The following is a 22,134-nucleotide window of genomic DNA, read 5'->3' as shown; positions in this document are numbered from 1 at the left end:
GGCATTGCTGCGGGCTGCTTTTAGTCTATAAAGCAAATTTATCAGCTGCAAGCTGAGGGCCTATCCTTTAATCCTGAGAGCTCTTAGTATTAATTAGAAGAGCATGGAGCCCTGGAAGCTGAAGACAAAGTGGAGGATAGACATGGGATGTTATTAAAACCACAGGAGCCCTGGTTTCCTCACACCAGTGTCGGAGCCAGGAGGGGATTTCGGGGCTGATCAGGAGGAATTTATAGGTTGTGTCACAAAGGAATGTAAGTGAAACTTATGGCATTTATTTAAAGATAATGGGTTTTGGAACTGTGGACAAAAATCTAATTTTTTTTTAATTACATTTCCCTGCATAGAAAGCTCTTTGTGTCGGCATAGCAGTCAGTGCTAAAAGGATGCCACAGGCTTTTGCGGATCATGGGTGCGTTAACTCTTCAAACAATTTAATGATGCAAAAACATGCTAGACAGATGTATGTTAAAGCCAATAATTAATTTATCAGATATATTCTTCTTGTGACTGGAAACGTGATAGTTCATGGTTGATTTTATTAGCTAGTGGCGATTGTGAGGTTTTCTCTCTTCCCACCTTGGAGGCTACCTGTGTTCAGAGACCAGTCTAGCATTTTCAGACTAGACAGGAGAAACTGCTAAAGATGGACCAAACTTGGGACCATTTGCTCTACCAAGATGGCAGCCTGGCCCAAGTGGTCACAAACCCTTTCAAAACCTTCTTATGACCTCATTCACCAATTGCAGTAGACTTAGTCAGTTTCATCAGCAAAGCCTTTTCCGGTTTAGACCTGCATATTTGTCATTTCTTTTTTCATGCCTGCATGGGTCATAAACCTCTATGAGAAACGCGATCTGTCACGCACAAGCTGCTCCAAGTCAAAAGGGGTTTGGGCAATTAATCTGTATAGATATAATTTTCATACAAGAGGAATTTGCTAACTTTGTTGACCCTTTTTGAAACACCTGCATCATTTGTTATCTTTTGCTGAGTTTGCCTGGTCCATTCCCATTATAAGTATAATTTTATGAACTTGCCTCGCCAATCTTTTTTCTACTATTATTCAGATTTGTGCGGCATTTACTGGTTTGCTCTTTCATTGATAATAGTGCGTTGGTCATGCCAAGGGATTGTATGTTCCGAGTGGATCTGTTGGAATAAAAAGTGCAGGTTTCAGTGCACTTCTCCACAGTTTGACATGCTTGGTTGAAAGTTTATCAATCCTTGCATTCTGGTTAAGTTATTGAATAAAAAGTCTTTCTTCAGTCTAGATATACTGGTAGCTGCACCACTTCAGGAAGTAGTAGTTCAGCACAGGAAATGTTTCTTTGTTCTTAATTATTGCAGGGTTGGGCGATTATTTCCTCTGGATGATACAGATTGCTTGCAGCCTCACAGAGGCATTATGAAAGCACAACACGGATGCACCTGTATGCTGCAGAGCAAGTGGAACATTTTCTGCAGAAAGCAATTCTACACATATACTCAAAGATGTGTGGTCATTAAATTCCTTGGCTATTTTTATGCAGAACCTGCATGTTAGGGCTTCTATGTAGCTGTGTTTATACATAGGTTTTATTTAATCTTTAACTTGTTCTCATTCAGAAGTGTCTATGTATAGAAATACAGACTTAAATGTTTATTTCACAGTACTAGTGTAAACATGTTGTTACTTTTCCAAATGAATGTCTGAAAACTTTTTGCTACAGCTCTGAATTGATAGACACTTCCAAGTTACAAAATGAAAAAGAAGCAGACTAACAAACTACTTTTGTTTCTCTTTTATCACAATTGAGGTTTACTGTGATGCTCTAATGCTCCAGCTTCTGTGCCAGTCAAGCCCAGAGCCACCTCAGTACAAACATTTTCAGCCAGGAAAAGTATAAACAGAAGTGTTCAACCTGGAAAGATTGAGTTCCATTATTGCCGTAGCAGTATAATCCATTCTGACTTGCTTTCAGCTGAGCTTGAACTTGCTTACTCATTTAGACACTTAAAAGGTTAAATCCACGGACTATTTTTCCTTTAGGACCTCCTTATTTTTTCACCTTTGAAGATACCACAGGCTGGCCCTAATAAACACCACAGAGGCCTGAGCCCCAGCAGGGCAGCAGTAAGCTTCTTGTCATGTAGTACATCTCAGAATAAAAGCAGATAAGACTCCTAAAATAAACAGAACTCCTGGCTCACAGAACTTGGCATCACTAACATGGCACAATAAAGTAAATAGATAAGCTTTGTTTTCACCTGATGTTCTGTTAAATTGTGTGCCCTTCTGAAGTCAAGGACTTGCTTGTGGAGAATAAGCCTATGCTGTTATATATTTCTAAAAGAAAAACTGCTTGTTCTCAATAAAGCTGTGATAGAGACCGCACTGGTTGAATATATTTAAACAACATAACCTTTAAACTGTCTTCCTGATGTTTGTATATTATTCTATATTTTAATGCAGCGTGACGTACCGGTTATATTTTAAGTTGTTCTCTCTGAAATTAAACTCAGGTTTTGCAGGAACCCCATCATTTTTTGAATGATAAATATGATAATGTTTCAGGTTATGTGTACATTTGAAATAAGTTAGTTAGGAATTTTTAGTGTTGCTTCTCATCGTTCAAATGAACTAAAAACTCCAACATTCGGGAATTTATTTAATCATAATGAGTGTTTGACGAATTATTATAGCAAGACCTCTATGCTGCAATAAACCTTTAACTGTTTAAAATAAACTATTAGGTAAAAAAATCATGCTTATATGTAAGATAAATGTAATTAGACTATACATTTAAATGTTATGTAAAAAAAGCAATTTATTTACAGATGTCTATAGGTCTTTTGAACTAGGTCACATGTCTTCTGCCTTGCTAAAGAGCTTTTCTTTGCACGCTAGTGTTGGTTGTCCAGCTGCACCACCCCTCTCAGGTGTGAGCAGAACGGATGAGCTTTGTCGGTGGTGCAAGCAGGACAGAGAAATGGGTCAGTCCCTCTTTTGTCTGCAGAAAAGCCCAGAGCTTTTGCCAGTTCTGCCGCCTCGGTGCCCTGGAGTGAACTGTTTGTTTCTGCGTTGCCAGGTTGTGGGTCTGTACCGCCTGTGTGGCTCGGCGGCAGTGAAGAAGGAGCTGCGCGAGGCCTTTGAGAGGGACAGCAAGGGGGTGGAGCTCTCCGAGAGCCAATACCCAGACATCAATGTCATCACAGGTACTGTCTACTGTCCTCAGCCTTGTGCGGACTGGACGCGCTTGGCACTCAAGTCAGTCCCCCTGCAGAAAATACCTTGAAATACAACTTTTAAATCCTCTCCCTGTCATCATCATAATGAACTTTGAAAGCAATCATCTCAAAGTGCTTTGATGAACGTCTCATAATTCTTAAACTTTCATCAAAGGGACAGTTTTCAGACATTTCACGTGTTTGTGTCCTTGGCCAGGATGTCCCACTGACTCTCATTCCGTTATTTATGATAAAAGATTTACATTGTGGGGATATTAGTACATCTGTTAGTGAAGTTACTTTTCCCCTGACAAAAGAGGAAGGCTATGGTGGCCAACAGAGGCCTGGGCTTATTGTTTTTGAGAAAAGGCCCACAATGCAGTTTTGCATCATGTCTGCTTAAATCCACATGACTTGGCATGTCAGGGTAAAGCACACAGTTAACAGTTGAGCAGGCCAGGAAAAAAGAGTGAGCGCCAAAGTGGATTGTTGGGTTTTGCTTGCTGTCCAAATTTGTTCTGTGGGGTGGGTGAGCCCTGCAGAGAGCTGGGGAGAGGTGGAGATTAGAAGACACAGCAGTTAACAAGCAGGAGAAACTGAAAGGTGAAGGGTGAGCACTGGTGTGACAAGACTAATTTAAGAAGAACAGGAAATGAAAAGGAATTATCCCAAATCTAACAGCTGTCACGAGCAGCCATTCTTGGGACATTCTTGTGAAGAAGTGTTGTTTTTTCTCACCTATCATTCAATACTGAAATATGATGGATTTAGAACAAGTGATTTAATAAGTCTATGGATTTATTGAAGCGCCATAATTGTGACAGCTGTGTGCTTTTGAATGAATGTTAATATCTCAGTCATGACCTTTCTTAATCCGATCACTGCTCAGGGCTGGCTTGACGTAGGCTTCATTTAATTGGCCTGAAGTTTGGGTTTCTCTTGTTACACTAGTTGATTTGCTGGCAATCCAGTTTTCATGTGAGGAGAGGGAGTGGGCTAATTCAGAGTGATGTACTCTAGGGCACCAAGGACTTGATTTTGCCCTCAGGGTTGCTTGTGCTGTCTAATTGATCAGTCAAACTTCTGTATCGCTACAAGATACAGAAGATATGCAAATTTAAGTATAGTAGTTAAGAGGTATGATGAGTATTATGTTTTATGGTTTAATTGTGAAAACACTTTTCTGGGATTTTTTCACTAAAATAGTTAGGAGAATGTGTTTACAAATATCTTTAATAATGTAAACATGACTTATTTTATGCAGCTTGGTTTTCTATTTAGGAGTGAAAGAAGGTTCAGTTTATTCTGCTTGTTAGTGTAGGACATTCCCTCAAGCCCCATGATGTATCTGATTGTTTTATTCTGGACAGATTCCAGAGCAGAGATACATTATATGGTCCAGTATTACAGAAGCATGTACTGTGTGTTTGGTTTTGAAGGATAATTTAGGTCATTACGAGCTGGTCCCTCATCAATGACCTTAGTCTGAAAACCCAGAAAGCATCTCTGTTGTACACAGGAGTGTAGAAAAGGGTATTTTTATTAAATTGCAAATGTTATTTTGAAATTATATGATGTACATATTCATTAGGTAATGCTTAACTGTAGTAAGCAGTAACTATTCTGAAAGTGCTGTCTTTGATGCTTGTCTCGCCTAGTCCTACTTATGCAGGTACAAGCTGCAGTACTGTGAACTGTTATAAGATCATGATGTCGCTAATTTTCTCTAACAGACTACAGGGCACAAAACACTCTTTAAACATATTTCTGGCATGCAAACAGATGTAGTTGCTACACCTTGTAGTAATTGCACAGGCATTATATATAGGGTCTTATCAGTGTTTGAATATAGGCCAAAAGCAAAATAAACCTCAGCAATAAATAGTGCAGAAATAAAGAGCTGCTGTGAAACAGCCTAGAAGCATTTTATTGTGACGAGAAGCTGAATGTGTTTTGGCTTGAGAAGTGTTTTCCAAGGCATATATCTGGAAGAAGGGCTAGGTGAAGGATATATTCCAGGTCTTGCTCATCCTCAGTGAGCATTACAAGTCATTCTGGGATCAATTAGGTACAGTTGCTTGTAGGTCAAAGTTGCATGTAGGGAGGATACCAGTTTTTCTGCTCAAGGATCATCATTCTCATGGTCACTGGTTTATACCAGTACATCCTTGCATTTTCTTCCTGCTCTGTAAGCAGCTGACAGAATCTATCTCAAAATGAGATAAACACAATCTTTGGCCTAAGAAAGATCTTGTACAGCCACAGCAAATGTAGGAAAGTATTCTCTACCTTTCATTAAGAACAGGACAAAACACACCTGATATAGTATTTCATTAGACAAGTTTACAAAGAAGATGCCTGGGAACTTTAAATGGTTTAAACCTGTTTTTATAAAAAAGACAGTTGTAAGGACTGAGCTTAATAGTATTATTGATGCGTTCACCCTGTCAGAATGTAAGTAAAATAAACCTAAATACAAATGAATATAGTATTTTGTTTTTTACTTTAATCCCCTTTATAGTAGAAATCTGCAGCCGTGCTTATAGGTAATCGGACTTACTGTGAATATGTGGAGCTCCTGCAGGAAGCCCACCAGGGTGACCAGCCGGTTAAACACCTGCAGGAAGCCCACCTTGCTGTGTTGCTCCAGGCAGGGTAACCAGGCTGTTATTACAACCTTCCTACTTGCAATTGCAGACAAAAGGCTAATCACCCTCTGAAACAGAGTCAACACACAGCTGAATTAATCTAAGCTAATGATTTACTTTCACATAAAGACACCTTTCTCTACAGACCAGGTCACATAAGCAGAGGGGCTCTTGTGTTTATATTAAAGCCAACTGTTGTCATAATTACAAATGGAGACATCTAATGAAAGAATGGGGAATAGCAGTGGATCATGCTATAACTTAAAGAAACATAAATTTTTAAGCACTTTTGGAGGGTCTAACCAAGTCCCTGCCTGCATTTTTTAACAGTGTGAGTGATCTTGAAGTAAACCAAGGAGAAACTTTAGTGATGCCTGCAAATGTTGGACATCCAACCGTTATAAACAGCAGGAGTGTGTCTTATGGGCCTCAAATCATCAGCAAGCAAAAAGCAATGGCTGTCGGATAGTCATCAGGTTTCAGTCAATGAATCAGTCAATTTTATTCCTATATAGCATCTTTCAACTGAAAATTCTTACATTCGGAGTGTTAGGAAAAATGTATAAATTATGACATCAAAAGAAAGAATTACGTCAGGAATTTAAGGCTATTGTGAACACGTAAATCTTGAGGCAAGATTTGAAAACGTCAGCCGAATGTTCATTTTTAATATGGCCGTGAACAGTATATCCAAAACAAGAGGCTACTGCTGAAAGGGCTTGGACAATGTTGATGTTTCCACAGACGCTCCATAATGACACATATTCATTATTTTTGTACCAAGTCTGGATTTATTTTGTCCGTTGGTATCCGAGCAGAAGCAGTTTGTGTGATAGGTTGCATTTCTCAAAGGGATTTATAACCCGTCACGGGAATCAACTTTTCAACAACATTTTTAAAACCAGTTGCTGCCCCAGCCACGTTGTGAGGGTCTGATTTGGCTCTATGATGCGAGTGATTAGTGCAGCAAATTTGCTCATGTTGGCTGTTATTAACCAGACACTGCGGTGATCGGTAGAGCCTAGAGTCTCCTGGAGTTTCAGTTTTGGAAATAACTTGATGCATAAACAATATAAAGATACATTACATAGCTGCAGTAAAACAAAAAACAAACCAAAGCACTGATATCCAGAAATTAAGGTTTGTTTTTTTACAAAACTAAAAAATGTCAAATGTCAAATCTTGCTGGTAAGTCCTAGGCTGCTTCTTGGATTCATTTGAAAGCTGATACACAAGAACAAAGGAACACCCTCAACACTTTTACAAGCTCTGATCATATGAAATCGTGTTTAAACATACATGAGGTTGTTTTTTTAATGAAAAGATTTTTAACCATGTCTATCATTTGAACACATGTCTCTGTAGTTGGCATTCACTATCTGTCAAGAGAGAATCCTCTGGTGTGAGATGGCCTTGGGAGCAGCCTTGGGTCGAATTATAGCCCTGGGCTGGTGTTTAGTTAGCTTCCTGGGTTGTTTTCTCTTGCACGAAAGTCAGGTTATCTTGCTACTCATCCTGCACATCACCAGTGATTTACAATAAAGTTTCATATTCTTTAAGAAGCACAGGCTGAAGGTCTTTTGTGCTTTCTGACATGTTTGAACAGCTGTGCAGTCTTGAGCAACCATGTGCTGCATTGTTCCCATACTGCTGCCGAGCTGAGACACCAGTAAACAACGTGTTTTCCTGATTCAAGTCCCTGAAATAAGGAAACACTTATATAAAATGTAAAGTAACAAATGTACTTACTGTTTCCTCCGGAGAAAGTTTAAAGTAGATGTCTGTAACAAGTTACATTACATCTGCAAGCAAATTAGATTAAAGAATGGCTTTCCTCAGTGATCAGGCTAAGCAGAAGATGAGGGCTGCTGTTCTCCGGCAATGCATTGATGCATAGTCTCTGGTTGTTTCTAATCTTTCATGGCATTTACGTCCTTCACTTCATTGTAAGGTGATTATGGAGATAATGCTAAGAAGTTTAAGAGGGACAGATTTATCTGATAAGCTCTTAGCTTCCAATGCCCTTGGCATGGGATGAAAGTCTTTTTTTACTGCTGTCTTTACTCCTAAAAGGGCTGGTGCCTAGTTAGAGCATTGCTTAATAATCCTGACGACTCTCGATTTAACAGGTAGTCTGGCACTTAGCAACCAGAGGATCTCCACGGGTGCCCTGAGATGGCAACGACATTCTAAGCAAGTCAGGATGTTTAAAGCTGAATGTAAAAAAGAAATGTGTTGAGTCAACTCATCTGGACCTGTAATACATTTCCTCTATGTGTTGCATCTTTGCAGCATTGCCTGTTTTCTTAACCCAATACCACAGATATCTGTCAAATTAAATTTCAGAGGGCATTTCGACAGTGCAGGGATATTTAGACTCATTGCTTAAAAAAACGATTACCTTGCTTTTCTTTCCTACTAAAGGAGAGACATGCCCATCATTTTACACTGATTTCTGATTGTCTGGGCTCAGGTATGAAATGTGATGTGGCTAGACACCATCATCATATTTGAGTAAGACGTCGTCAACTTCTGGATAACAGGAAGAAAAAACAGTAACAGGGTTTGGAGTCGGCTTTTAATATCTAATGTAGTCTTCAGTTTTGTTTATTTTTAGTCAGCAAAAGCGTGAATAACAAATAGAGTAAATCCACTTAGATTTGATTTGTCAATCACATCTCAAATCAGAATGGTGTTAAGGAGTAAAATCTGCATGCACAGCATCGGTGCCAACTTTTAATAGCTATTCCCTTGTCAGTTGTAGCTATACTTTTCCCTGACCTCACATCGCCTGTTTCAGAGCAACTATGGTAATGTTGTTTGATGGCTTCTAGGCAGTATATCTCAAATTTAGCTTGCCTCAGTGTACATCATTTCTTTCACAAGCAGGCCCTTAATAGTGAATCATGCCATAAATTACAGTTGAGAATGCTAAATAATTGTTTGTTTCTGAAACTCCAAAGGATATTGAAACAGTTATGTGGTAAGGATTGTAAGTGCCTGAATGTACTCTGCAGGATCCTTTCAGAAGCATCTCATAGAACAACAAAACTGCAAAGGTCAGCCGTAGTTTAATTATTGATGGTCCTGGAATTAGTCCAAGTACTTGGGTCAGGCATCTTTGATCCAGGTCTTGTATTTGAAGCTCATGTTCGCAGTGTTGTGAATGTCTTTTTTTCATGTTATTAATATTACACATATCTTTTCATTTCTTTCCCAGTTTGAATCAGAGAAGTTCATGTATTCTGTTGTGTTTATCAGGCTTGATTATCGTATTGGAGTGCTTGCAGGGGTATCCAGAAATGTTCTTAACAGGTTGCAGCATGTTCAGAACTCAGCTGCTTGGATATTAACTAAAACAAAAAGGAGGTTATATCGCCATTACCTGCATTATCTTCATTGCTCTCACTCCCTGTGGCTTTCAGGATTTTGTTGCTGCTTACCTTTCAGAGCTTGAACTGTGTGGCTCCTGACTGCATCTGAGAGCAGTTAACTCCCTAATGTTTTAGTGAGGTCTCTCACTGTTTAAGATTCAGTCTCTGGGTTCTTTCAGTTTCCCAAATAAGGCTCAGTACACAGGGAGGCCTTGTTTTCTGTCCTTGGAATTATTTCCAGCTCATATTGGTTCTTTCAAGTCAGTCAGCAGTTTCAAACCCCATCTAAAATCTGACTTTTTTTGCTCTAGGTTTGATTCCAGATGGGCCAAATGACCTGTTTTTGTTTGTAAAATTTTTATGTTGTCACATTCGGTTTAATTTACCATCTTACTTTGTGTTTCTGTTCTATTGAGAAATGCTTTGAGATGATGCATCTGGAAAGGTGCTAAATAAATATTTATTAACAGATTCTAAGAAGTGTTGCAAAGGACTGGAGGGAACTAAGCCCATCTAGCTTGTGTGGTTGTGATCCACATACAGTGGGGAAAAAAGGATTGATAAGGAGCATTTATTAAGCATTATTCTCAATCTTAAGACATGTTTTCAGTGTGCTTCATGTGGTTGTGTCTTTTGTGTAAAACTCAGTTCCTTGTGCAGAAGCTGTTATGGGTGATCCCCAGACTGTGTTGGCACTCATGCCATCCAGCATTTCTGCCATCCAGAATCATGGGTTCATTTTTGGGGTTTTTGTCTTCAAGGTGTCCTGAAGGACTATCTGAGGGAGCTTCCCTGTCCCCTGATAACAAAGCAGCTGTATGAAGCAGTGCTGGAGTCCATGGCGAAGAGGCCTCTGCGGATGGGCGCGCGGGGGTGTGAGAACGACCCCAGTGACTCTGAGCTCACGGTTGGCCTGCTAGACTGTTTGCCAGATGTGGAAAAGGTAAAAACCCTTTTGTTCTACTGTGGGGAGGGTTTGACAGCTCAGTAGAAAAATACATATCTGATGTCTTTCTCTCTCTTGAACCAAGGCCCAGGGCATCACCTGAGTTGACTGTATTAAGTGGATCAGCTGACTTTTTATAGGGAAACTGCCTGTGGGCAATTAGGGTCTTAATTATAGGCAGGAGCTCAAACCACTGAAGGAATTTGCCACACTAAGCTCTTCATATCATTACTGAATAGTACTATTCCAAAGTACCTGTCAGGTGGCTTGAAGGGTAGGATTGGGAGACATTGGAAAAACCTAAATGCTGCCATCAAAAATACTCTGAATTTTGATATTATGCAAAAGCCGAAAAGGATTGTAATTATTTTGTGATCATGGCAAGGGGGTTAGTACTTGTACAAGAACTAAAAACATGATCAAGTCCATCTGTGTGCAACAATAAAAATGTTATTTTTTTCCATTTGGGATTTTTCAGTACAGTAACAGTGTAGCATGTCCTGGCTTAAACCTGGGTGGAAAAGTGGTGTGGAGAACCGCACTGCAGGCTGTCCTGTAAGGTGTTGCTGGACTGTATGCTGCACTGTGTGCAGGCGCGTTTCCTTGCAGAATTCTCTGGTGCATCATTGTTTTCTGCTCCTTGACATTCCCGAAATACCAGCAGTTCTCACGGCCTGTTTTGGACTGAGGGGATGCAGGTGCTGCCAGACTAAGAGACTCTTGTCTCGGACTGGCCTGTAGTACCACAGCAAAGACATGCCGGCAGGCTGGGCTGATTGGCACAGCTCCCTTCCTGCTGCTGCAGCTGCACTGCAGAGGATGTTCATGCTGAGCCCTGTAACACTTTACCTAATCAATTCTTACAAAAAAAGCAAGGCAAACACTCAACTTCTGAACTGTCTGGACTTGTATCACACATCCTAAAAAATGGCAAACATGATTCCTGTGAGAAAGGACTCCTTTTAATTTTTTTCTATATGTTTTTAAAATCTTCTGGTACTCAAATATTTTTTTAATGGCAGTACAGTTTTTTCTCAGTGGCTGTAACCTTTTCATTTTTTAATGGACATCCTAGGCTACTCTGAAGATGTTGTTGGATCACCTGAAGTTGGTGGCATCATGCCAGGAAGTGAACAAGATGACATGCCAAAACCTGGCAGTGTGTTTTGGGCCTGTCCTGCTCAGCCAGCGCCAGGAGGCCTCTAGTCACAGCAACCGGGTCTTCATTGACTCAGAGGAGCTGGCCAGTGCCCTGGACTTCAAGAAGCACATCGAGGTGCTGCACTACCTCCTCCAGCTCTGGCCAGGTACGATCCTTCACACAACCGCTCTGCATATTGCAGACTTTTATACTCGCAGTGTGCCTTGGAGTGGAGCACAGTATACAATGTACAGTAGCACTGCTGGAGTTTGTAGGAGAGGTAAATGCCCAAGACCACTGCAGTTTGTCATTCTGTGTCTAGTGGATGCAAATTCCTGGATCACAATTTTATGTTTCAGTTTGCTCCTTGTTTACTGCAAACTTCATTGTTTTCAGGATTACCTTAAAGGGAGATGAAAGTCAAAGCTAAAGTTTTGTGATTAGCTTTTTGATGTTAGAGCACATAAATAAATGAAAAAAGTTTGATGCATGTGTGTGTTAAATGTGATCTGGTGTTTTGATTTTGACATTCATAGATCAAAGGTCCCAGATTGAAAGAAGTTTTTCGAAAATGGATGGATAAATTAAGTTGCAAAATGGCAAATTACAAATTGAAAACTAACTACATGACTTGGCTGTGTGCGTGTTCTCCACAAGGAGAGAGTAGAAGTAGCAGTTGTCTGTGTGTTTCCTGTTCACTGTATTAGGCTTAGAGCATTAATAAGCCACCTTTGTATATAGCACCAAATTTCATGTCTTCTCAAGGCTCAGTATGGGAACTGTGCCAGAAGCTGTTTGCTTCTCTTCTTACCTGGAAGGTGTTTTACAGTATGTGAGGTGCTTTTGGCAAAGCTTCAAACCTAATAATGTTGTAGACATCTGTAGGGAATCCTAGCATAAACCTTCAAATTTTTCTCTGAACTTCTAACTGTTTTGGTCCCAGTTAGAAAGGTTCCTCTTCACACTGGGGAAAAAAGGGGGATATGTTGCTTTTCTCCGGTTTCAGTCAGGGGTATATTTGGGGAGCCCTGACTGAAAAATTACAAGCAGTCCTGTTAATAGGCAGGATAATATTCCCTCTTCAGCCACTGTTGGTGCTCTGGTGAAGGAGAACCACACAGGCCCTCTTTTCATTACACCATGACAAAGAATTACATTTTTTTCAAGAAATCCTAATTTAAACAGGACATCCATTTGTTACTGTAACTTTGTTGTTTTCCAAAATGACTTTGGATGTCATCAGAGGTTTGTCTTGATTTCAGGTCATGTATGTCTTTCAGAACATTCCTTGAATAATGATTTGGCTGTGGCACTGTGATCTTTTCACCCGGTCCTGTGTGCAGGGGCAGCAGTCCTGAACATCAAATCCACTCACATTAGGTGACCTGTATCCTGGTAACACCAGTGCTGGTCTGTTACAAAGTACCTCATCTGTATCAAAAGGAAATCTTTCATTTATGGATTTGCTATGGTAACCACCAAGAAATCTGGTACCTTGAGGCAGATGATCATGTAAGGTTGTGAGCAGGAATGATCTGAATTATGAGAATTATCACTGCCTGTCCTCTGCCCAAATTCCAGAACGATAAATAATGTCTAGTGCTTGGTATGAGTGCTGCACTCCCCTGGAAACAATCTGCACTTCTTTACAATGCCCACAGTCATTTAAACTTGTACAAAAGAGATCTGGTGAAATAATTCAGTGAAAGCATTTGACAAACACATTTTTCAGTCTAGCCTGTATCAGATAACTTTAATCTCCATATGCTGTTTGGGTTTGCATTAATGATTGACTTGTCATGTGATGGAAGAGTGAATTATTTATTTTCAGTGTAACTGTGGACAGTGAAAGGAAACCAGACCCGCTTGGTCTCCGTAGCGCTCAGTGAAGTCGAAGCTCTGGTTTCCTCGGTGTGCCGGGGCTGCTTGAGGAGGCACGTGAGGGGAAGGGTATTTTTAGCCTTGCCTGCCTGTGCTGCCATGTGAACTGCTGGGTGATCATTACCCTGTGTGTCAGGGTTAGCAGCCACTGGAGAGAGCAGCCTGTAATTCAGACGTGGCAAGTGTGGTAGGATCTTAATGCCCCCTCATGGAGTTAGTTATCTTTTCCTTTTCCAACAGGTTTATTCAAGTTGTCCTTATTGAATGGTATTTTTAAACAGAACTGTTTTTTCATGCCATTGGTTAAATTTTTCCTTGATACAAGGATCAATTTTCCAGTTGAGTTTAATTGTTCAGATTGATCCTATTTTATTTTGTGTCTGTTTACGTCATAACTATCAAGGTCAGAACATTCATGATATTTTATAGACCTAATTAAGGAGCGAACACACGCAGAAGATGTACACTAGTGGTTTGTTCTGAGTATCCCAGAGAGAATGGTGCTTCCAGAGACAGATGTTGGGGAAAAGAAACTGCTGTGTCTCAGTAAGATCTTCCTTTTGCATGGATTCAAGCATAACTTGGGAGATGCAGCGCTGTGTGTTAACATGTCTGCCGTTCCTGAGAAACCAAGAGGATCACCACTTTTTATGTTGATTGTTTTGTTAAAAGTATCAGCTTTCATTCAAAACATTTTCTGTACCATTCACTGTAGGAAACAGCTAAAGATGGCGGAAAGCATTAGTTGGGTGTAAAGCAGAGTACAGGTAAATGGGACATGGCTTTGTCTGAATGTTCATGCAGCAACAAAGAAAGTCTTAAGAACTGGAATGGATTTGTGATGTGATGTGCTGCATTGCTTTCTTTGCGAAGGACTTTTTGTGTTGGCATCAGTTCTCCCATGCTCGATTGTTATTAGAGCACCACGAGGCTGGCATATAACATCTGCGAAGTTCGATCCCTTTAACACTGCAGTGCACCTCTGTGAGTGAGGACCATCTTTGGGTGGTTTACTCCACCTCTCCTGTTCTTCAGCACTTGAGCTTTATTGCAACATAAAGTGCAAAATTGTGACATGTGTGTAATGATAAGTGTATACATAAACTGGTGCCCTCCCAAACAAAAATGTTGTGTGAAAAGGTCTTTACTGCATGCTTTTTCTGCATGGTTTGCAGATCTTTCATATCGAATGCCTGAAAGAGTAACGATTCCTGAACTGAGCACTGTCTCCTCCCTTTCCCACTCTTCTGTCACAGTGACGGACTCCTGTGCTGGCTCTGCCTCATGCCCTGGGGAGAGCTGCTCTGACCGTTCTGCCAGCACTCAGTACCTGCGCAGGAGGCGGCAGCGGCCTCAAGCGCTCAATTTGAGTGAGGCGGAGATAGCCGGTGTGCTCAGGCCCAGACCGGGAAGGCTGGACAGCCCCAGCAACCGCTACGCAGGGGACTGGAGCAGCTGTGGGGAAAGCTACCTGAAGCCCCCGAAGGAGGATGCTGGGGGGGAGGCCGACTACGACGACGTGCCTTCGGAAGATGCTGAGAGCTCAGAGGAGGAGGAACCGGAACAGGAGGTAGAGCAGAGGGAAGAGGTAATTGGGCCTGGAGAGACTGCTTACCACAGTCTTTCACCCCCGGATCTCCCGGCTAAGCAACATACATACCAGGCATACATGAAAATCCAAGAGATCAGCCCTGGACTGAGCCACCAGGTCAACCTCAAAGACCTCCAGGACAGCATCGACACTTTGATAGGCAACCTGGAGAGGGAGCTGAACAAGAGCAAGCTGACTGTGGGTTACTGACAGAGACAGATTGATGTGACAATGTGACTCATGCTCTGCCTGCTAAGGCGCAGGGCCCAGCCCTGGAGTGTCAGGCTGTGTGGAACTTTTTTCAGAATTTTTTTAAAGTGCTGGATGAAGTCTCCAGGTGTCCATCTTGATTGGGTTGTTGGACCCATTGTAGGCATTCCATGACATTTTTAAATTTTTTGTTTTTTCTGTTTTGTGTGGTGTTTTTCTTCTTATTAGAAGAATCGATTGACCCTTAGGGGTATAAAAGGTGCCTTATTTGTGTGAAGGTGGTACTTCAGACAGTATGGAGAGCTTTCTTTTGAGGTACTTTTAAAAATGTAAACCAATGCACTTACAAAGCAGGCTTGAGGAGGAAAGATGCATTAAAAGAGATGAAAGCCGTGATCTGAGATGGTCAGCAAGGATTTGGCTCCTTGAGTTTGATTTCGGGCTCTTTCTCTTCGAGGTAGCTGCCATTGCTGCTATACCAAGGGTGTGGTACTTCTAGATCATCAGCAGGAGACTGGACTCGCTTCATGTATAATTGACAACAAATAAACTATAATAATAAAAGAGACCCTTGGTCACAAATGGAAAGCATTCACTGGGTGCTGGAATGTATCCTGCTTTTTCTGAAGCTTTTTAATTGAAATTATTCTATTATATTAAAATAACTATAAATATATAATTTTTTTTCACAAGTGTGTGCAAATGCAAAGATCCATATGTTCTATTTTTCTAACCCCGTGTATTTTTGTTAATGTATGTACACATTTGCAATCTTTACTGATGCACCTAGTCCCGCAAGCAACAATACACAGCCTCCCCACCTGGGAAATCACTGATTAATAGAACATAAGTACCGTGAGGAGGACTTGTGAAGCTGTCCTGACTGAACAATTGTTGTAAACAGTGAACTGGGCCGAATCCCTGTCTAGGGCTTCATCTGTTTGACTGCAGCCATTGGCTCTTGCTGTGTCTTAGACTCAAGTTTCTTGGCTAGTCGGTCATGTTTTTCTATGGTGTTTACAGGCAGTGTCTTTCTTTGTGTTGTTCAAGCTGCCTTTATACATCTGTCTTGTAAAAGCGACAACACTAATAATAATGAGATGTGGGAATCCTTAGTTTGCCAGTAAAATAAGAAAATATATTTGGTTATTTTTATGATAACTCTACTATATGTCTTGTCATTCTTTGTGTAAAAAATGTTGGAAAAACAAATGGAAAGTGACGTGGGGAAAGAAGGTAAAAGCTCATAAGCATATATATATTGTTTTGTAAAATTAACTTACAAAAAAATATTCTAAACTTTAATGATAAAGAATATGTATTTCTCCCTGCTGCTTTTCTTTGGGTTGATCTCATCTGTTTTCTCATGGCAGCTGAACACAGAGATTTAAATTGGAATAATTGATGTGTGAATGAATCCTGGAAAAGGTCAGAGATGTTAGGCTCTGTTTGTGCTGGGCACAGATTTTACCAAATGTTTATGGGGTAATCCAAGTGCAGAACATTTCAGGGCATTGTAGAGGCATTAGTCCACATGCCTGAGGGTGTTTATATATATATATGCACTTGTATTTTCAACAATGTTCGTATTGGCTGTTTTTCTTGCTTCCTGAAAATTGAACTAGCAAAGCTTTCACCTTCTGTTAGCCTCGAACCCAGAAGGAAAGGAATGTGCCTATGATTCAGCCTAATTCTAATTCAGTTTGGCTGAATATTTCAGGATTTATAGGTGTAATATGAACTCAGTTCTTTTGTCTACTATTGCTAAGAACATTCCTCACAGCTACATAATAAAAAAAGAAGACAGACTTCATTATATATATATATGTGTGTGTGTGTGTAAATATATATATGGTGTTGATAGTGTTTTCTTTTTACTGTATCTGTAACAGAAATTAAAATGTGATGAGGTATCACTAAACATTAAAATATTACTTTGTACTGATTTGAATACATTTGTATTGTCATATTAAAATATATATATTTTACAAATGAACTCTTTTGCATAAGCATGATTTTTTGCACACACTATTCTCTAGTGGGTGATTGCTCATAGTCATTCCTGATTGAGTACAAGATGCTGAAAACAGAATTTGTCAACATTGAAGTCAACTTTCTCTATTTTCTGAAAGGTGCAAAAAAAAACTATTTTATCTTAGTTGATCAGTCTCAGTCTTGGTTTTCACACTTCTGATGTGGATTAATGTGAGGTTGGCTGGTTTGCAGACACTGTGCCAGGATGGAGTGAAGTAGAAAGTATCTTTCTGAAGAGAGCACTCTGTTTGCCTGAAGCAAAAGACCAACATCTAGTGTGGGCTGAATGTCTAAATAAAAAGATAATAAAGTACTACAAGATGGCTCAGGCATAGTAGACTGTGTAAACATTTTCAAATTAAGTAATAATCGAGATATAATATAGATAGCAAATATACTTTATTGTATATTTATATAGTAATAGCTCCTGGGAGAACTCTTGTGAAGACAGGTCTGCTCAGACTGCCCATCCAGCAGTAGTGCACAGACTGCACCGCCCATTCTGATGTGGTGTTGTGTGTCTCTTGAGTCGTGTCTCTTCGTGGATTGATGCTTGCCGGCTTTGCACTATTGGGGGTGCGTGCACCTTATAACGCCATGTGAAGAGTTTGTGCCCGTGGGTTGTGCACATTTTCTCCAGGTAGTCATTAGAGGGCAAATGCTAAACTGAGTATGAACGTCCAAAGCAGCTCCTGCACTGACGCAAATAAATAAGTTGAGGAAGTGAGATGAGAGCAGACAGCATTACTTTGCTCTGCACTGTATGCGTGTGGAGCCTGTTGGGAGCCCCTGAGGACGGGATATTTTGAACCCAAACTTCACTGAAACTGGCCGAGCCCCAGCCAGCAGATTCTAGAGCAGTCCCCTGCAGTGGGGAACCTCCCTGTGTGGAATTAACAGCCTGCCTGAAGGGGCATTCCCAGCTTTCTCACACACTGCTGCAGCCCAGGTGAACTCTGTACTGTGAACCTTGCTCGTAAACTCCACTGCTAGACAGGCACTGATCCAGCCTGCCCTGGAGGTTCAACACTGTCTTGGCTTGAGCAAACACTCTGCAGACTAATGTTATTTTTGTGTAGAGTAATAATACGGTTGTTATGTTTCATATGTTTAAGCTTATTTGAGAAGAGTTTGTGACGTGATCAACTTCTTAAATGTTCTCAAAACAATTAATGAAGTATTCTGTTATCTTGGTCCAATAACTGAGTTCTTCAGTATGGTATTATACTGTATAATAAGCTGTTGGTGTTATGTTTCTGCTACTGTCATGTCTGTGTTAAAACTCAGGTTTAGAGTCTGTTTCACTTTGTCTTTTTTGTGTTGTTAAATACAATTGTTTTGTGTGATTTCTAGCGTGATTGCTGGATTGCCTGTTGTAAGTACTGCAGAAGCAAAGATTTCACATTATTCCAGTGTGAAAAGCATGTTGATGACAGGAGTTCTTTGTGCGCTATGTGAACAAAGGTCAATAGGCTAGAACTTTTGCGTTCCAAGCTAAACGCAGCACTATGTCCATTTTGCCTTACCTCTATAGCGTCCTTCTAGCTCTGTTTGTATTGAATCAGCTGGCTGGCAGGAGTGACACAATAGACAAACAGGTATAATAAGATGTGTACAAAGTAAGAGACTGGTTCCAGAAAAGCTAATAATGTGAGGAGCTTCTTTAAGGAGTTTCTTCACCACAGCAGGGCAGGCAGTTTGTTTCCTCAGGCTCTTGCTCTTGCTGTCAGGTGAAGCTTGGCTGAAGGGACCCTCTGAGGGAGAGCCAAGCTCTCTGAGAGACACTTAGATTGAATGCCAGCATTGTTATGAAACTGGAATTATTTGGTTACTTTAATCTTTTTTTTTGCTCCTCACCTTTTTGATATTTAAAGCTGTTAAGACAGGTGGCTGGAGCTTTTATGTGGTAAGGGAAGTCTTCAGAACACTGCAAGGTACTGTATTTAGGTTTTGCAGTTGGCAGGTTCTAAAAACACCAGTAAAAGCACAGCAGCCTGTTTTTCCTCATGTATTTGTTCTGCTTTTAAGTACTATGAATGTTCTAAGTAGATTTTGCAAACATGGTTGAAAATATTTAAAAAATGTAGCTTTGAGTATAAGCACTCTTAGAAAGTTACTCACTGCACATGACCCAAACTTTTTCCACTGAAGTATTCTATCCTGTATTCTTGAAAACATATCTAAGTGCTGAATTTTCATTGCCATTTTGACAGTAGGAAAGGGATTTTTTCATTCTGAAATGCAGGCTTGATTTTTGGAGTTGGCATTCCAAGTTTCATCTGGGAAAATGTCTCATCAAGAGATTACTGAACAATTGTGGCTCCATATCATATTGCTTATGATCCGTCCCTTGTTCTTTCTATACATCCACAATCCCATTATTGTAATTAAAACCAGTGGGTCTAACCCTAACCCTAACCATGTGGGTCCTACTTGTTCATGCAGCATATTAGTTGGATAAATACAAGTGTGCACAAAAAACATTCTTGACGACACAAAAACCCCCCAGAAAAATCTGATTAATAAACACATTTAATTTTTTAATTAAACAGAATTTAATGTCAATTCTGAGCACTATTTTAATATGGGTTTGTGTTTTAATAGATTAAAATTAGGTTTTGTTTCAATTTAATTCCAGTGAAGATTAAATTTAATTTGTAAACATCTTTTACAACCACCGAGGCAGAGATGGGACCCCCCTGTTTCTTCAGGACTCTCATTAATGCAGCACGACACCTCAGGTACGTCCCCAGTAAAACCCAAACCTTTGCTTAGAAGATGGATTTTCTGGCTTAAGATTTTTCTATTAAAACATCCTCTTAATTATCAGCCTTTCAGTTTTTTTTAGTCTTCAGACCTTTGAGTCTTCAAAACCTGTAAAAAAAGGTTCTTAAATGTGTTACTACTACACTTACAAAATGCATCAATGTTTCTTACTTTTTTTAGTCTTTCTTAACTTATTTTTTTGAAGAAGAATAAATCTTGCTGTATTAAATGTTTTTGTGTTAATTTCTGAAAACTTTATAACTAAAACAGACAAATTCCAAAAAGACATCACAAACCTTAATTATTTTTCTCATTTGGCAGCCTTGGCAGAACAATACTCTGACGGATGCTCTTGGTGTTTAAGTGTCCAGGAAGGGTCAGAGAAGGGCTATGTTCATTATCACAGCCCTCACATATATCAGCTGCTAGCTGCTAGCTGCTAGCTGCTACAGAGATGGCTCTTCTGAAACACGGGTCTGCTTAACTTTCTATGCTTACTTTAAATGCCAGTTTTTCTGATTTTGTTCGGTATCTTGTCAACAATCCAATGTGATTGTGAGTTTTATTTCAAGAAAAAGAGAGGACTATTGCTTTTTACTCTTCTTTAGCAGAAAAAATAGTGCATCATTATTTTTAAATCATATGCTTGTTTATGCAGTGTTTCATTTAGTAGTGTATGATTGTGTGAAGGGCTAAAATCAGTAATGGTAGAGGTAAACTCCAGAGTGTCCACAGTGCCAGAAGCTGTATGTAAATGTTACATCATGTTTTATAGTGCGACATCAACACAGCAAATATAGCCCAGATGCAAAGATTATGAAAATAAAAGAGCTGTTTGCAATTGATTAAAAATAGACCAATCTCTACAGTAGGTCCAGCTGTTTGCTGAAACAGGCTGCTTGTTAAGGTCTTTGAAGGTCTCTTCATCTAGAAGAGAAAAAATCAGACATTTATTGCATCTAATCTGAAGCAGATCTGTTGAATTCAAAGTTCACTGAGTTCAGGCAATCAAGGATGAGTGATGCAATTGCACTAATGGATTATTTATGGGAAGTGGCTCTTTAAATATAAATGGGGGACGCTACAGAGTGTGGCATTAAGAACATAGACTAACAACATATTACTGAACAAAACTGTTATCTTTTCATTGTTTAACTTTATATTCATTTTACAGACATAATTAACATTAAGATTGGCTGTAACAGCGTTAGCTGAAATCTCACATGGCCTGTTTAAAGCAAATCCATGTGCAGAAATACAACTGGGTAGCTATTAATATGTTGGCAGTTTTGTTTTAATCCCACACTTTTATTGGAGTTAATTACCTAATCGGTTAGCTCAGGCAGATATTCTCAGGGCGTGTTTAAAGAAGGGATTGCCTGCAATAATTCTTCTCAGAACCCACTCGGCTTTGAAACTTACTTAGAGGTCTTTGTAGAAGGTTTTACTGGGTCAACAGGGATTGCCTTTCATTTTTTAAAATTAAACCACTTTAATGGATATGCACTTCATAAGGAAATCCCCCACCCTTACCCTGGTGAGCTCCTTACAGTCTGGTGATGAGTATTTCATTTCCCTTAAAAGATTTCAAACACAGCAACTACACAGCATTTGGTCAACATATCTTGGGAAGTCTCAAAAGGCATTTTTAGGATTTAAAGTTTTGTGTGCAATCAAGCTTTTCAGCTGTTAAATATATATCATATTTATTATTCAAATTAAATCTGGTTTTTAACTTTAACAAATGCTTGGGATCATGCTTGATTTGTTTTCAACACAGCTTTTGGAGTCTCTGTTTTCTGGTAGTAATTACCTTGTGTGTTCTAAATTATACTGCATTGACTTGTTTGCTCTTCTATTTTGACAGTTTTCTAGTATTATGATCAGTAAGTGAAAAAAGTATAATGTGGGGTGTTTTTGACTAATAAATAACTTAATCAATGCAGAAAAGAGGGCGATCATTACAAATGTTTTCATATTCATGTACAAGCTGTAGTGGTTTTCTGCTGTTTTTCAGTAAAACTCAGTTGCAGCAAATGAAATGTAACATCTGTAAAGTGTAGAACAAGCCCTTCCAGACACAGATTTACGTGACTAAAGCCTATTGAGTTTCTTTAGTCTCCCCTCTCCCACTGAGTGCGCAGAGCCAGCACAATGCTCAAGGAATAGATGAATTAGACAAGCTGATTTACGCTCCCTCTGCACAGCACCTGCTTCTATTGTTTCCCAAGACAGGGGAACCTCCTAGGAATGTTATAAAACAAGAATGCTGTTTTTTTAAGAAAAGGTAACCATTGTCTTTGGGAAATGGCTGAATGTTGAATTAAGCAGTC

General features: G+C 39.8%; 1 protein-coding gene across 1 annotated transcript in view; it reads left to right on the top strand.

Moving 5' to 3' along the window:
- The window catches only part of syde2 (synapse defective 1, Rho GTPase, homolog 2 (C. elegans)), a 38,628-nt gene extending 21,631 nt beyond the window's left edge, over nt 1-16,997 (top strand). Inside the window, exons 4-7 of the mRNA XM_015355285.2 lie at nt 3,072-3,198; nt 9,994-10,175; nt 11,254-11,485; nt 14,457-16,997. Coding sequence (XP_015210771.2) covers nt 3,072-3,198; nt 9,994-10,175; nt 11,254-11,485; nt 14,457-15,001 — 1,086 coding nt within the window. The 3' untranslated portion in view covers nt 15,002-16,997. The remainder of the gene's footprint in view (nt 1-3,071; nt 3,199-9,993; nt 10,176-11,253; nt 11,486-14,456) is intronic.
- The last annotated feature ends 5,137 nt before the right edge of the window (nt 16,998-22,134 follow it).

The sequence above is a fragment of the Lepisosteus oculatus genome, chromosome 9 (genome assembly GCF_040954835.1).
Source record: "Lepisosteus oculatus isolate fLepOcu1 chromosome 9, fLepOcu1.hap2, whole genome shotgun sequence".
NCBI classification, from domain to species: domain Eukaryota; kingdom Metazoa; phylum Chordata; class Actinopteri; order Semionotiformes; family Lepisosteidae; genus Lepisosteus; species Lepisosteus oculatus.
The sequence above is the reverse complement of the archived record's forward strand: the minus strand, read 5'-3'. Positions and strand labels throughout refer to the sequence as shown.